Source organism: Lutjanus erythropterus, chromosome 13 (genome assembly GCF_056507025.1).
Source record: "Lutjanus erythropterus isolate fLutEry1 chromosome 13, fLutEry1.hap2, whole genome shotgun sequence".
In the NCBI taxonomy this organism is placed as follows: domain Eukaryota; kingdom Metazoa; phylum Chordata; class Actinopteri; order Lutjaniformes; family Lutjanidae; genus Lutjanus; species Lutjanus erythropterus.
In genome coordinates, this window is record NC_139329.1 from 33,776,305 (window position 1) to 33,792,287 (window position 15,983).

Here is a 15,983-nt window from a genome sequence, read left to right on the forward strand (position 1 = left end):
TTAAATTGTGGCTGTACATATTGCTAGTATATGGCCTTGGTTCTCTGTAAATGGACTTTTGTACATCTTTGTTATTTTGTATAAAAGAGAAAATGTTTGTTAAAAAAGAGAAAGCGGTTACATTGGTTATGTTTGTATTCTGGTTATACCCCTGAGCCTTGGAACTGACATAAGCAGTAATAAGTCCGACTTTTCTACCAACATATACACACACTACTTAAGGCATTTTTAACGGTCAGAAAACTTTTTATTCTTATTTACAAAATAGAGAAGTGCTTGGTTTAAATGATTTTAAAAGATGTACTTGAGGGGGTCTGCTGTGAAGAGTGGTCCCTTCCTTTATTTGTGATACTGGATGCTGTATTGTGTGCCCTGAAATGTATTTTTGTACTAATAGACAATTTATTATGGCACATCAGTACTATTTTCTTTTGATATGATAACACTGCTTCAACCCAACACTAGTTTATTTTCCCGTGTGGCTGACATTCTTTTTATTTATTTTGATTTCTCTTCAGTTCAACTTTTTTTTTTTGTTTTCCTTTGCAACACATTTCTAAGTATACCACTGTATTAATAAATAAATTCATTTTTAAAGTAACTGCTCCTTGGATTAGTGTGTTGTGTTGATCTAAACTTCCAGATGTTTTGCGCATCGACACACCCGAATGTTTCTGCCAAAGGATTCCTTTGAGGGTCGTGAAGTTGCCGTTTGTTTTGCACAGTATGCAATGCTTGATTTCAAGTTTTCTGTTATTCACAGCTGCTTTCCACATGTAAAATCTGAGCTGTTAACTGAGTTATTCTGCATACACAAATGTACAAACAGTGCAGACAGAGCTTGCTAACCACAACTTTATGTTTCTTAAAAATTAATTTCCTGGTGGCCAGAGAGATTTATACAAGCTATTCCTAAACACACCAGAAAGACTGATTGTTAAATCTCATTCCCAGGATGTCTAATACTGAAGCATCCAGAGTACAGCAAAATAATGAGGAAATAAGAAAATACAAGCAGAAGGCAACAAGAAAGAAAGTAGTTCCTACATTAAACTGCTCACAACAAGATCTGTGGATTATCTTCAGTAACCAGCTCATGATTTCTGGAAATAGACATTGCTCTCGAGTTTTTCAAATACTTTTTTTTTTTTTTTGGTGCTTTGAACACCACAAGCTGAGTGCCATCTTGTTTGATTATATCAGAGAGAAGGCAGACATTCCTACGTCCGATATCTCCAAAAAACAGCAGCTCACACCAAAACAATCAAGATAGATAGATAGTCCTACAGGTATTATTTTTGGTGTGAACTGTACCTTTTTAAAAAAAATAAAAATCACATCAACGCCATCTCCCTCCAAATTCAAAAATGTAAGATGTATGAATATGAAAATATTTGTTTTTATTTTAAAAGTAGAATACAAGATGTCTCCTACTCGTGAAGTTTCCACATCACACGTATGTAATTCACACCCTGGACCATAAATGGCTTCCAACCTCGCTGTGATGTCACAAAATCATACTGGTAGTACACAAACATGCTACAATGACATTTAAGATTAGCACCAAATGAAAGTTAAAACAGTCATTTAGTGTCAAACTCTGCACATACGTCATTCTGCACAGTCAAACATTCAAGTGGAGGAATGACAAGAAAAGCACTTGAGCAGGAAAGATTAAAGTATGTTCGCCTTCAGACAACATTACATATGTCAGATTTCCCCTACTTGGCTTTACTGAACCCAGCAGATTTCCCTGATTTTGACATGGTTGTCATGTTATGCTGCTCGTGACAAAGTCTAAGTATCTTTTTATGTCAAAGGTCGAGCTGGTCGGTCATCCCAGCGGAGTCAGAAAGTTACACAAATGTGGTTACAAAAGCTCATTATCTAGATTAACAACGGAGCACTTGAGGGCAGAATAATCTGAAGACTTAAACACGCCCTCACCTCTGTTACACAATACAGCTGTAGCCTGTAGTACACACAAACTGATAAAGACTGGCTGTACAAAAACATCAGTGCAAAGTGCAACAGATTGGACAGTATGTGACATAATTAGGTTTTAAGTTTAAATTCCAAAGTTAATGTACATCTGTGTAATGCCTGACCTTAGTTAAGTTTTAGTTTTTAGTCTTATGTTTAAAAAAAAGGAGATAAAGGTAAATTCTGTCTTAAAACATATTTAAAATACTAAAATTGATCTGGCCAATCACAAATTAAGAGTCAAGTGGAAAAACGTATGTATGATTGAGCTGCTACGTGTCGTCTGGTTCGCTTTAAGTGTCTGTGTTAGAGTTTTATTTCCCTGGAAGCGATTGTGCCGTAGATCTCCTCAGTCATGGGAACGTACGTCTTTTTGTCAGTGTCTAAAAAGTATAAAGGATCTTTGATGTGAGCTGGGTTGAATCCCTCCTCCACCAACCTCACTTTCTTCATCTTGAACGTCCCCGTCATCTCCAGGCAGGGCTGCAAAACAAAAGCAAATGTGAATTTTAGAAATATTTATTGTCGAACTCAAGTTTTTAAAAAAGATTTGAAATTTGGGAAAGTAAGAGCACTGCTACTGGATCGATAAGAGGCATCAGTATCAATAATCACAGATAATCTCCTTCATAGATACCTGATATTTATGTACAAAAACAACAAGCTCAACAATAAACTTTTAAACTCAGTAAATAATATTTTACTTCTATCTTAACTACAAAGAGCACCGTCTTTTACTGCATTAGCCTCTTTTGGGGAGAATTACCTGGAAATAAAAAAAACAGCTAAATGTTTTTCCACCGAAAACCGCAGAGGAGTTCGGAGATTCTTCCTGCCTAGCGTAGTGTCAGCAGTTTTCCCTCACAAGCTGCATATAGCCTCGAACAAATCCTTGAGGGAGAAGTTTGCCTTCAGGGGTTTCTGCCAAGAGGTTAGGGAGAAAAGCCCAGAAGGCCAGTGTTGTGCATGAGCACGCTAAAAGAGCAGCGTTCATCACATCATATTTTTGGTCGACTGTGAACTAATAAATCAGTTTGTAGTTAATGAATGTGAACGTGAGCATCGAGATAACGGCGCTCACATCACCAGCTGATCATAAAAAATGTAATCACAGCAGAGGGAGAGAAAAGACAGAAGTGTCGATGTGATTATTTGATCATCAAGTCTCATGTTTCTCTATACTTCATATTATATCGATGTGTATAAACTACAGTGCAGCCTGAAATCTGTAAACGGACAGATAGATCCACATTATACGCTCATCTCCAAACATCTGTATCTATGGAAGCACATTTCTGCCAATATGATGAAAAAAGACATAAGTCATTACAATAAGAACACAGTAATGTCTTGAAAGCTCAGAATAATTGATTAGGTTTTCCAAAATATTGAGTTAGTATCTCAAAATATTGAGAAAGTTTCTCAAAATGACTTGCATACTAAGTAATTATTTTAAGATTTTAAGTCATTATTTTCTGAAAGTTTCCCATCATTTTGAGACTAATTCCATTTTTTTTTTTCAAAACAATCCTACTAACACAATTTATATATTTTCAATAATAAGGACAATATTGTTATTTTAAATTTCATGCAAGACGTGGTTTGAATTCTTTAAGATGTCAGGCATCATCTGCATTCACAGCACGAGTTTATCTCTATTGTTGCAGAAGACCAGGCTACTATTCTAAGATTTCATTTGTTTGAATTGAGTTAAAAGTAATTTTACATTTGCAAATAAAATAAATACAAAAAAGTATAATGTCATTGTGTAGACTCCAGTGTCCCTGATGGGAGGAAACTGAAAAAAGATGGGACTGTGAACTTAGTTTAAAATTTAAAAACGTGAAATATGAACGTGAACTGGTTCATTTTAATCTCTGTGAACTGAACCTTGATCAAGCTCTTTTTAAGTGTGAACTTGCACAGCACTGCAGAAAGCAAACTTATTCTCACGAGCAACAACCTCCACCGACAAGACAAGGCAGCCTCTGTGCTGCCTGAGAGGCAAAACCCAGGGTAAAAACAACTGTAAATTATCCACCACTGCTTGCAAAGCTTAAATACCTGGAGCACAAGGTAATAACTCAGATGAATTTGTTAACATTTTGATCAACTCAAAGCTTCTCCAATCTGGAGTTTGACAGTTGGACAATAAGTGGACACCGTTTATTGGTCCTGCACTGAATTTATCCAAGCTGAAATGTGAGGAGCACAAAAACAGATCTTGATATTCAGTAGAAATTTCACCCTCGGGTATCAAGAGAGGAAATGCTGGATCCGTGCATCCCTTCAGTACATGAACATCCTCCTTAAAATAGCGCATTGCATAAAAATAAAAGATTACAGTAAAATCTACTAAATCAGCTAGTCTGGTTTCAGATGGCCACCTGAACGGACCAACGAGGTTTAGCAACATACAAATGAGATACAGTCCAAGCACAGTATATCAAAGAGAGGCCTTCACCGATATGTGGAGCAATAATTCTCAGTTCCATCTGACACAAGGTCCACAGGGCTGCAGGTGCATACGAAATGACAATTTTGTTTACCTGAATCCTGATGAATCGAGGTCTTGCGTAAGCTGGGAGGTAGTTGGCGACCTGCTTGTAGGTGCCTGAACAGTCAAAATCCTCTCCTTCTCTCAAAATGACAGCTGCCATGCCGATCCGACCCTCATGACCTTAAAAAGCACAAAATACAGCATTAGAGTTAATCCTCCTCATCCATGCATCTGTAAAAATGCATCTCTGTGTTCTTACCTTCAACTTTGACACCATAAACGTTTGCCTCCAAAACGCAATGAACCATTGTGAGAATATCTGCAACCTCCGATGTGGCAACGTTTTCTCCTTTCCATCTGTGACAAACCAAAACAAAAAGAAGTCAAACAAAAATCTGTACGTCATCCTTTTGACTGGCACCAAATTTAGACCAAAAAACAAGATATACTGATGTGTTTGAAAAGATCTGAGCTTATGTATAAATCAGAGCCGACCAATTTTAGAAATTATGATGAAGCTTTAACTTTTACATGCACACCGCTATGATGCATCGTCCCCAAACTTTCAGAGTATGTCCACACTAAGATGTCTGATCCATCCATACTATAACACCTAAACAAAAAGAAAACAGCCACATCTTCCCTTCTTAGTTCTCTCTTGTTTGCAAAAAATAAAACTGCATCCCAGCAAGCTTGCTGAGTCTCAGCAGGTTAAATCTCACATCCGTACTCCCCTTTAATAAAGTTAAACAACCTGACAGATTAATGCAAAATTAGTTCAAACTTGCCTGAAAGTGTCGCCAACTCGATCCTGAAAGTACACAAAGTTTTCGTCATCAAACCGAAGCAAATCTCCGCTGTTGAAGTACATGTCGCCTTTCTTCAACACATCATGAAGCCTCTTCTTCTCAGTCTGCTGCCGGTTGCCAGCGTACCCGACGAACGGAGACCTCTTAGTGATCTTTCCCACCAAAAGTCCGGTCTCACCTGACCAAAAGACAAATGAAAAAAGTCCATCATATCTTCAAGTTCCTGGTTTTGTTTGACCAGCGATGTGAAAACCTGATAAAAGCACATTTTCACATTTGCAAAGCTAGAAAAAAGTTTGCATTTGGCTCATGTGCTTAATGAAAGTGTTGAGGCCATGAGGTTCAGTTGAGTGACAGCAGTCGTATTGTGGTTTCTGGCCCCTCGCATCTCTCAGGTGCAGCCAGCTGATCTGACGACCCGTCCAGACTCCCGCACTCTTGTGTCAAAGACAGAGGAATCAGAAAACACAGGTGTTACACAGGTACATTTCCAGCTGACTCACCTATGGCTGCCTTGATGCACAGACCGTCTGAGTTCCTGACAGGCTCCTCTTTCTCAATGTCAAACTTGATCAAAGTGTAGGGGAAGAACAACTGGAGAGACGGAAGAAAAAGTCCATCAGTTAAAATGTGTGCCGACAGGTCATTAAGTTTAGCATTGCTAGTTTAACAACATTAAAAGTCCAACGCCATGCTAACTCTGTGAAGCTGTTTTCAGACTTGGCTAGCTGTGATGTTTAACAAGTATTCGTACTGTGTTCAGTGTCTTGGTTGCATGCTAACATTTGCTTGGTAGCACTAAACACACATGCATCTGAGGCTGGAGGGACTGTTATTAGTTTTGAGGGTATTTGGCCATAAATTTAAAGGGATAGTTCACCCAAAAATGAAAATTCAGTCATTATCTACTCACTGTCATGCTGATTGAAGGCCAGGTTTAGTTTTTTAGTCCACAAAACAGTGCTGGAGTTTCACAGGGAAACAGCGTTGCAGAATTTCACAAACAATTTAAGTGAATGGTGACCAGTTTTCAAAAAAAAAAAAAAGTTTGTAAAAAACAACCACAAATGCCTCTATACTGCTCGTCTGGTGTATGTAATCCAAGTCTCCTAAAGCCCTCGCACTACATGCCACACACACCCAATTCAGAGGGAGTGCACTCACATGTGAACATGTCTACAAGCTAAGGATCTACAATAAAGATTTAGGCTAAAAACACGGTGTAAATGATGTCTTTTGACTCAACTTGGCATGTCAGGGCTTTTCTTCTGTTTGTTCGTTGTTGTTTTTTTTTTTCCATGTGAAAACCGGTCACCATTCACTTAAATTGATTGGGAGATTCCTGTGAAACTCCAGCAGTGTTTTGCGGACTAAAAAACTAAACTTGACCTTCAATTGGCATGAGGGTGAGTAGATAATGCTCGACTTTCCATTTTGGGGTGAACTATCCCTTTAACTAGTATGTTTACTCTTTCCAACATCCTAGCTTAGCATATTGAGCCGGACATGTTCCTCTACTCACACTGTGGACGAAATTGGCTCTTCCCACCGCACCGATCTTGGATGTGTAATTGATGAAGCCGATGTTTCCCTCTGTGGCAGCATACAACTCTCTGACTGCAATCTTCCCAAAGCGATTCAGAAACTCTGTCCAAATGTCTGTTCGGACTCCGTTACCGATAGCGATCCTCACTTTGTGGTTCTTCTCGTTGTCTTTCTGCAAAGAGTGACACCGACTCAGATTTAAAACTGAAACATGCACAGTGTCATGTCTTTCCATCACAACAATACTTCATTAATTTAGCCAGAGGTTCGTTAGGATTTCTTTTACCTTGGGTGTGTTGCACAGGTAACGCAGTGTTTCACCGATGTACTGCATCACTGTCACATTGTGCTTCCTGCAGTCGTCCCAGAACTGAGAGGCCGAGAACTTTCTTCTCAGAAAAATTGTATTACCTGCAATTAACATCGTACAACACAGCCTTTATCTTAGTGTAAACTTGCACAGCTCGTTCTGAAGTGTCAAAAACAGGTGCGAGAATGCTTTGTTGAGAGGATTAAGAGGATTATTACCTCTCTCAATGCCTCCGGCCATCCCGATGAGGAAGCCTGCGCTGTGATAGAGAGGCAGGTTGATGTAGAAGATGTCCTCTGACGTGACTCCACATGCCGCCTGGACGAAGGATGCGGCCCAGACCCTCTCGTGAGTGACGACGGCTGCTTTAGGTAAACCTTCCAAGGTCAAAGAATAATAAATCATCTCAGGTTCTTGAATAAATAGTAACAGCTAGTCTTATGTATGTCTTGAAACATCTGCAGAGGCTTGTTCATTGTCTATTCATAAACTTTGTGTGTTCTAACAGGCAAATCTAACCATAGAGGAAGAACTCCGTCTGTCTGTCTGTCTGTATGGTTGCATGTCCTTCACATATCTCAAGAACCATTCACCTGATCTTCTTCACGCTTATGACATGTATTTATGGGGACCCAAGGGAGTGCAGCATCAAATTTGGTGTAATTTGGCCAGATGTGGTGCTTTAACAACAGACTTTACGTTCTAGCTTGTAACTTTTGAACCGCAAGTCTCAGAAACATTTTTCTTGGATGCTGAGGATATAAGCCCACCCGTTTGCATCAAGATTGATTTTCTGCCATTTTTAATTCTGTCAAAATCTGTTTTTTTTCGCTATTCCTCCTACAAATGTTTAGGAATCGTCACCAAATTTGGTCAGATTGATTTATTGTTCAGCTAGATTTTTCATATTCTTCGCAGTTTTTATAAAGCATAATCTAAAAGTTGCTCAAAACGCCGTGGGAAGGGCTTATCATATATACAATATATATAATTTAGGTATCTCCTGAAGGCTTTGTGCTACTTCAACCACATTTGGTGGGCATGTCAAGATATGATGTCTGAGTGACTGTGGCAAATTTGGTGCCATTTGGCCAATAGGTGGCGCTGTAGCAGGACCATCTAACTTTAAAGAACGGAATCTGTGTCTCATATGTTGCATATTTCAAGAACCATTCATCTGATCGACTTCACACTCTTGCTGAGAAACAAAGGGAGTGTGGTGTCGAGTGTGAAGTCGATCAGGTGTGTGCTTCTCCAAGGTCCTCGACAACACCGCAGGCAGCGCTTCTGGGTGTCCAGCAATCAGCCTGCTCCAAACGGGCTCTGCACTAGTTTTCTAGAAGCTGGTTAAAATATCTCATGTCTGAACATGTCACAGAAATATGTGTCTCTTGAGCAGAGTTCCAAAAGTTTGACAACTTCAACTGTAAACCAACCTAAACGAATCAAACATCCACCCTCATCAGTGTCGGCGGATGTCCACTATTGTACAATGTGCAACTGTTCAATAAATGATCAATAATTCCAAAAAAGGAGTCAAATGTAGGATAATTTGGAATTTCAATAAACCCACAATGAAGCCTTGCTTGTGATTTGAGAGAAACCAGTAACATGAGCACCACTGATCCTGATCACAGCTTGATAAACTGAACCACACTGATCCAGCTGCTGGTAAAGCAGTGACACAGTGTGTTGATCTGGGACTTTTATTTTGAAGGGTCAGAACAGAAGGAGCGATTGTGTAACGGACGGGAACTGACTCTGCATGAAGTGATACACAGTTGCTGTCTTGTTTAGACCACGGAGCCTCTGTGCACATGGCAGAGTTTTGCCATTCAGAGCCGTAACCTGGCCTCTTCCCAGGGTTTTCTAGTATTACGATAGTTTTTGGTTAAAATACGAACATTTCAGAGAGTTCAGAGGGTCACATTAAAAATCTATTCCAATACAGTTACTAATAACCTTTTAAAAAATGTAGTCAGTAACATTATCCAAGTATCACAATATTAAAGTAACTTGATTACTGTCTGTTACTTTTAGATTACCTCAATATGAAATATGTTTGTTCAGCCTAATATTATGTTTTTAGGGCTGCAACTCACAGCTGTTTTCATTATCAACTAATCTGTTGATTATTTTCTCAAGATGACGTCCTCAAATGTCTTGTTTTGTCAACAACAATATTTTGTTCAGAGTCTGTTTATCATTTTTATTAAGAAATGAATCACAATCTTGTCACTTGAAAAATAGATCCAAATGCACATCAGTGTGATCCATGTCTTCGGACCTATTTTTCAAATGTTTCCTGTAACAAATTATTTTTATTAGCAAAATAAAATGGTGTAAAATGTCCAAGAGGACATCCTCAAATGTCTTGTTTTGTCCACAAAACAAAGACATTCTGTTTACTGTCAGAGAGGAGTGAAGAAACCAAGAATTATTCGCATTTAACAAGCTGAAATCTGAGAATTTGGGCATTTTTCTTTAAAAAATGGCTCAAAACGGTCAATCGATCATCAAGTATCTTATGTTCATTGTTAGGTTTATTAGTTTGTGCAGTCGTTTCTTTCTTTGTTGTGTGCAATTTTTTGATTGATTAATTAATTTAAAGATAAAAAAAATCTTTTAAAATTGTAATCCTACTAACTACTATCTGTTACTGTAATGGAATACAGTTACCTTCTTTTGCATTCAGATTATGTAATCCTATGACATGTAATCCATTACTCCGCAAGCCTGGCAGCACAATATCGCTTTTCCATCTGGCAACACTGGCCCTGATTGTTTTGAAGCATTGGATAAAATAATACAAAACCCCCTCAGTATTATGCAATACAATTTAACGGAACCACAAACTATCATGCATCTTCCAAAATAACCATGGCGCTGAATCAACACCTTTCATTTCCTGTTCATTTGGGAGGCTGCAGTGTGTGATGACGCTGAGTTGTGTTGCATAAACTGCAGTTTCAACAAAACCTGATCAATAACCTTCATGGGGATTTATTGCAGGACTGTTCTGCTTTGAGCTACATGAAACTATCACACTGACAGCTGTGTTTTCCAGGTCTGTTTACTGCAGAGGAGTTTCCTGGCGTACCTGTGGTCCCTGACGTGTAGATGTACAGAGCCGTGCTCCTGATGTGGACGTTGGCTCTGAGGTCCGGGGACAGCGGCTCGTCTGACGCCTGGGAGATCTCGTCAGACAAAGGGTTGATGCCTTGGATGCTGCAGGCCTCAGACAGGAGGTACACACTGATACCCTGCTCTCTGAGCGTCGGTAAGACCTCCTCCACAGCGTCCTGCAGCTCTGCAAACACAGAGAGGCATTCAGCTCCACCCAACATGTCAGAGCGCCCCGTTGCACAATCCAGCACATGTAGGCCTGTATCATGTAACTGAGGTTCCACTGGGACAGGAGCACATGGTGCAGACAGGTCGGCCCAATTGTATGCATTTGTGAGGAGTGAAACTTGAGTAGAGTGTGAGTGTAACGTTCCTTTTGTCTGTGACCTAAAATGAACTTGCAGAGTAAACTGACTGAAACCATGTGAGAAAAACAAGGATTAAACTTTTGTTCCTGATAGCAGTTGTTATTGAGGAAGCTGTTAGATAATGAAGTCATATGGCTCCTAGTTAGAACTCGAATGATTATCGGCCTGGCTGATTTGATACTCAGCATTTTCATGATTAATCTAAAAATGTGTAACATCGTCTCTGATGCAGCCGCCTCTCTCTGTCCCTCCCGCACCACTATCTGACCGGGTGAATGTTGAAAAGTTCTGTTTTAATTAAACATACTGTATGCTAAAAGGCATTTCTTTTCTTTCATGCTTTATTTTTCCAAAATGTGAGGTACCATTGTGACCTGTAACCAGGGAATGGAATAGACAAAATGAACAGGAAAAAACTACAAATAAGCGGAAAACGAAAAGCAAACCCCTGTACCACCTGTCCCTGCTTTTCTGCAGATCCAGAAGATGAATTCTAATAAGCAAGAGGCTATGGTGCAAGTTGACCTAACTACCAAACAAACAAATTGTCAAAATAATTTGGTAAACAAATTGCTTGGTAATCATGCTGTTGATAAGAAAGGAAGAGAAAAAAAATCAGAAAGGATAAAAAGATGTGCTCCCCTTATTAAGCTGTTGACTCCTTCCAGTATCTATTAATCCAGTAGCAATCTATTGGCTGTCAGTGTCCACAGTTACTGTACTTCTTGTTTAGCTGAGGTGCATTATGGTTCGTTCCCGTTTTCTCTGACCTCTGGGCCAAATGAGAGAGCTAAAGGCATTTTAGGAGAACATAAAGGCATTTCAATGAAGTTTCATGTTGTTGTTCGTGTTTCGTGGTAAAAGTTGTTAATAAAGGCTGATTAGCGCCGTCACAGTTGTTGACTCCACAGAATTTACAAACCAACAACCGATAATTTCAAGATTTTTAATGAGTGTTTAATGGTGCATCTGATTCAAATGATGTTATGGTGTCACTGCTTTAAATACTCTGGTTTAATCTACTGCAGCAAAGGTTGGACCACCAACCAGGCAAAGTTGGCAGCTGCACTGCAGCACAGCTTCATTGTGTGCCAATAAGTCTATAGTAATTTGTATAATTGCAAATTTGTGTGGTTATTCACACCTTTAAAGCAGAATATAAACTTAAAAGATAAGGTCATAAATGTCTACTGCACTTCATGAGGTTCTGTGCTGAAATCTTGTTTTAAACACTTTATTATTTCAGTTTATTCTGTGTCTATGAACACGGTGCATATTCTGTACATTTGCTATAGGAAGGCAACCAAGGATTATGACAAAAAATTGTGAAAGTGAAATCTTCAAATTGCTTCTTATGTTCAACCAACGGTCCAAAACTCAAAGACTCTTCATTTACTGTGATAAAGAACAAAGAAAAGCACCAAATCCTGAAATAATCAATTATCAAAATAGATGGAAACTAATTTTCTTGCTATCAACTAATCATTGCAGCTCTAATGTTAATCAGGGTAAAGGGCAGAATAGTAGGACTGGCTCATTTCTGCGGCTCAGGACAAATTACTATGAAACGATGACGTGCAGTCTGCTGTTTGCTCTGAAAGTGACAAGATTTGGGCAAAAGTTCACTTTTGAACCCACCGCCCCCCCCAGCAGGTCACTGCAGCCCTGATAGCACCATCCTATCATGTTCTCAGCTTATCAGATGTTTTGTGTGTTAATCACGTGTCTACACAATCATTACAGCTGTCAGGTGAAAGCATTTATATAACAAACAGATGCATTCAGATACTTTACTCAAGTAAACAGCTCAATAAATATTTAATATATTCCTGCTAAGATTTATTACACAAGACGTTATTAAACTGTTAATACTGATTCTGTGTGAGCAGCATTTTAATGTTATAGTCAGTTTAATTTAGTGGCTCCAAACCTAAGGCTCACAGGATACATGTGAGGGAGATGAGAGATGATTAATGTGGTAGAAAATCTGTATTCCTCTTAAAAAAATATTCTCTAACCATTTTTTTTGTGAAATATTGGAGAGTTTTACCTCTTTGGGTCTCAGTCAGTTCATTTAAATGAAAACATCTGAGGAGTTTGGAGCGAAAAAATCTCTTTGATGGAGCCGATAACAACTGATGGACATCTGAAATATGACAAGTCTCGACTAGAAGTTGCTTCTGTTGAGAGTCACAAGCCAAAATACATCGATACTGGTTCAATCTTTAATCATGTGTTGTATTTTACGAGCTTAATATGCGTTTGTGTACAATCCTGATTTAACTACACCTGTCAGCTAAATCTAGTGGAGAAAAAAGTGCAAGATGTTTGTGCGCGTGAACACAATCTGAGCTTGGTGTGTGTGGTGTGATGGTGTGCACACTCAGGTGAAGGGCATGTCAGGTCTTAAGGAGACTTGGATTACACCAGAGAAGCAGTATGGAGGCATTTTATGTTTTTGTTTTTGTTTTTTTCACTTGAAAACTTGTCACCATTCACTTACATTGTTCAGGATATTCTGCAACAAAGTGTTCTTGTGAAACTCCTGCAGTGTTTGTGGACTAAAGAACTGAACCTGACCTTCTATCAGTACAAGGGTGAGCAGATGATGACTGAATTTTCATTTCTGGGGGAAAGTTTGAAAAGAAAGGGCATGCATTCAGTAAAATCTGCCTTGTCAAATTTCTTTTGGGGTAAGAGTGAACATTAAATGAATGAAAACTGATAAATATTAGTTTATGCCAGAGATTTATGCACGTTCATGCTAGAGGGATGAATTATTCTGTATTTTTCCCTGACAATTTAAAGTAGATTAATGCTGTTGCAGTGTACTTATTATTTTGTTATTTTCATTCTTTAAAAGTCACCAGAATGCAGAAAGCAAAGTCTATGAACTTAAAATTTTTGGCATCAAAATCCTGTATATTTTTGAGGTCTCAAGGTTGGCAAGCATATCAACAGGTCATATGTAATCAACTTTAAATGATATGGATAATATAATTGATAGGTTGATCTTTTCTTAAAAGTCTCTGAGAGAAATGCAAAAGTGTTGCAACTGTCCCCAGTCTCCCCTGCTCAGAATAAGTACCTAACCACTACAAATGTAAACTTCTGCCACAGGAAGCTGCAGAAAATGGAAACACGCAAAGTAACTTTGAGCTGTACTTTGAACTTTGCACATGTGAGCAGCGGCGAGCTCATGGAGGAATGGAGGAATGGTGGAGAGGGACTAAGGGACCTTCCTCCTCCTCCTCCTCCTCCTCCTCTTCCCCCTGTTGTGTCTTACCTGGGGAGGCGATGATCACTTTGGCCCCGCAGCAGGAGAAACAGTGCAGCAGAGACTTGGACCTGATGTTAAAGTTGAGCAGAGCCGTCGCGCACCCCAGCTTGGACAAACCGAGCCAGGTCCACATGAAGCTGGGCTCGTTGGCCAGAAACAGAGCGACCGTGTCCCCCTCCCGGAGCCCTGCTGCAGCCTGCACAGCTCGGGCCACCTTGTTGCTCTGTTTGTCCACTTCTGCGTACGAGTAGTCCCGACCTTCAAAGTGCACAAAAGTCTTAGTGGGATGCCTCTTCACCGCATCCAAGAAGCAGTCCACGATACTGTAGAAAGGTTTGCTTTTCTTGTATTTGGCGAGCCTGATCGCCAGCTTGATGCTCCTCAGGATGTAGGCGCAATCCTGTCCAAAGTAAGGGAAAAGTGTCCTGAAGAAGGAGAGGGCCAGGACGGCCAGTCCGGCTAACACCGTGAACCAGATGTACATGTTGCGGAGCTACACGGGAGGCATCTGTCAGTGTGACGCAGAAGAGGTAGAAATAACGCACTTCAGCTCTGGATATTTGTGACAAAGTTCACCCACCCAGCTCGGGGCGGCGCTCACCTCCGACCCGCCGACCCCTCCTTCATTCCGGAATGTTTTCTACTAGTTGCCAGATCCGGTGTCTTCACATCCTCTCTGCACTGATTTTGCACCCATTGCTGCGCATTTTTGTCTCATTATCATGCTGCGCTCGCCTCCCGTGACGATGCACAACCCGATTCTTTTGTGCAACTTCTTAAACAGTGAGAAAACTGCTAAAGTAAATAAATAATAAAAATAAAAAATGTGACAAACAGAGCTGCAGGCAGAGGTGCAGCTCAGGGGTGTGACATTTTACTGCAGTTTATTTCCTGGTCGGCTAATTATTTTTTTAAAGCACATGAAGTGACAAAATATGAAGCCTGTGTTTATAACAGAAGTCATAAACATGACAAACATAAAGTCTGCGTATGGCAACCCTCCTCATAAATCTGCAATCCGAGCGAGTGGTGGGCGTGAGCTCCTTAAACTGAGCTGTATTTGTCTGCTGGTTTGTGGGGAGGGGCGTACAAGTTACACACACACACACACACACACACACACACACACACACACACACACACACACACACACACACACAGTTTCGTACTTGCCAAACTAACTAAAATTAAAAAAATAATAAGAAGAAAAATGCAGGAAATGTCCTTAGTTTTAGTCTTTGGTCAGATTTGTCAACACAACAAGCATGTGATGACGAGCACTGGTGCAATTAATTGATTAATTAAACCTGTCACAATCTCATCAGTTGAAAAATAGGTAATTATTTCCTGTAATGATTGTAATCATTAACGATCGAGCTGTTAATATTTTTTTTTCCGATAATCGATTAGTTGTTTGGTCCATAAAATGTCAATCAATGTCCTCAAATGTCTTGTTTTGTCCACAATCCAAAGATATTCAGTTTACTGTCAGAGAGGAGGAAAGAAACCAGAAAATATTCACAAATAAGAACCTGAAATAAGAGAATTTTGAAATTTTTTTTTTATGCAAACTGACTGTGATTGTCAGTCAGTTGCCTTCACAAAGTGCTGTGTTCATACTGTTATATAAAAAAGAAAAAAAAACTCAAACTAATGCTGAAATTACTAAAAAAAAAAAAATTAAAAAATTAAAATGCAACGTTTTTAAACAATAAAGACTTAACTGAAACAAGCAAACCCACACTGGAAACCAACTGAAACTGAAAACAAAAAATTAAAAATGCAAGTTCAAAGTTCAAAACCATACCTCTGGTTCATATAATCACTGAGTGTAAAAGAATAATTTAAAATAACTATTGTTGGTGTCTAGTAGCCTGATGGAAGAGAAAGTGAAAGACCCAATAAATATCAATGAGTTAAAATGTCATAATATTGTGAAGAGTTATATTACAATGTCAAAGAACACAGAGTGATGTTTTAAAATAGTTCCTCAATCCAAACATACTAAATTTAAAGGATCATTGTGTTGAATTCAGTGGCATCTAGTGGTGAGATTGTAAAT

At 39.2% G+C, this 15,983-nt stretch overlaps 1 protein-coding gene across 1 annotated transcript; it reads right to left on the reverse strand.

Annotated features, from left to right (window-relative positions):
• Positions 1-1,379: 1,379 nt before the first annotated feature.
• On the reverse strand, positions 1,380-14,408 carry slc27a2 (solute carrier family 27 member 2). Its single transcript, XM_084734510.1, has 10 exons — positions 13,928-14,408; positions 10,248-10,457; positions 7,366-7,524; positions 7,124-7,248; positions 6,815-7,009; positions 5,796-5,886; positions 5,272-5,470; positions 4,743-4,840; positions 4,533-4,663; positions 1,380-2,466 (listed from the first exon to the last, which is right to left on the reverse strand). The coding sequence occupies exons 1-10, from the start codon at positions 14,403-14,405 to the stop codon at positions 2,290-2,292; spliced, it is 1,863 nt and encodes a 620-aa protein (XP_084590636.1). The 5' UTR covers positions 14,406-14,408; the 3' UTR covers positions 1,380-2,289.
• Between the last annotated feature and the right edge of the window lie 1,575 nt (positions 14,409-15,983).

Coding starts and splice junctions, on each gene's coding strand:
- slc27a2 (XM_084734510.1), bottom strand. CDS start 14,405: ATGTACATCTGGTTCACGGTGTTAGCCGGACTGGCCGTCCTGGCCCTC. Junction 7,525..10,247: donor CTACACGTCAGGGACCACAG/GTACGCCAGGAA, acceptor TGACCTTGGAAG/GTTTACCTAAAGCAGCCGTC. Junction 5,887..6,814: donor GAGCCAATTTCGTCCACAGT/GTGAGTAGAGGA, acceptor CCGTCTCTCCAG/TTGTTCTTCCCCTACACTTT.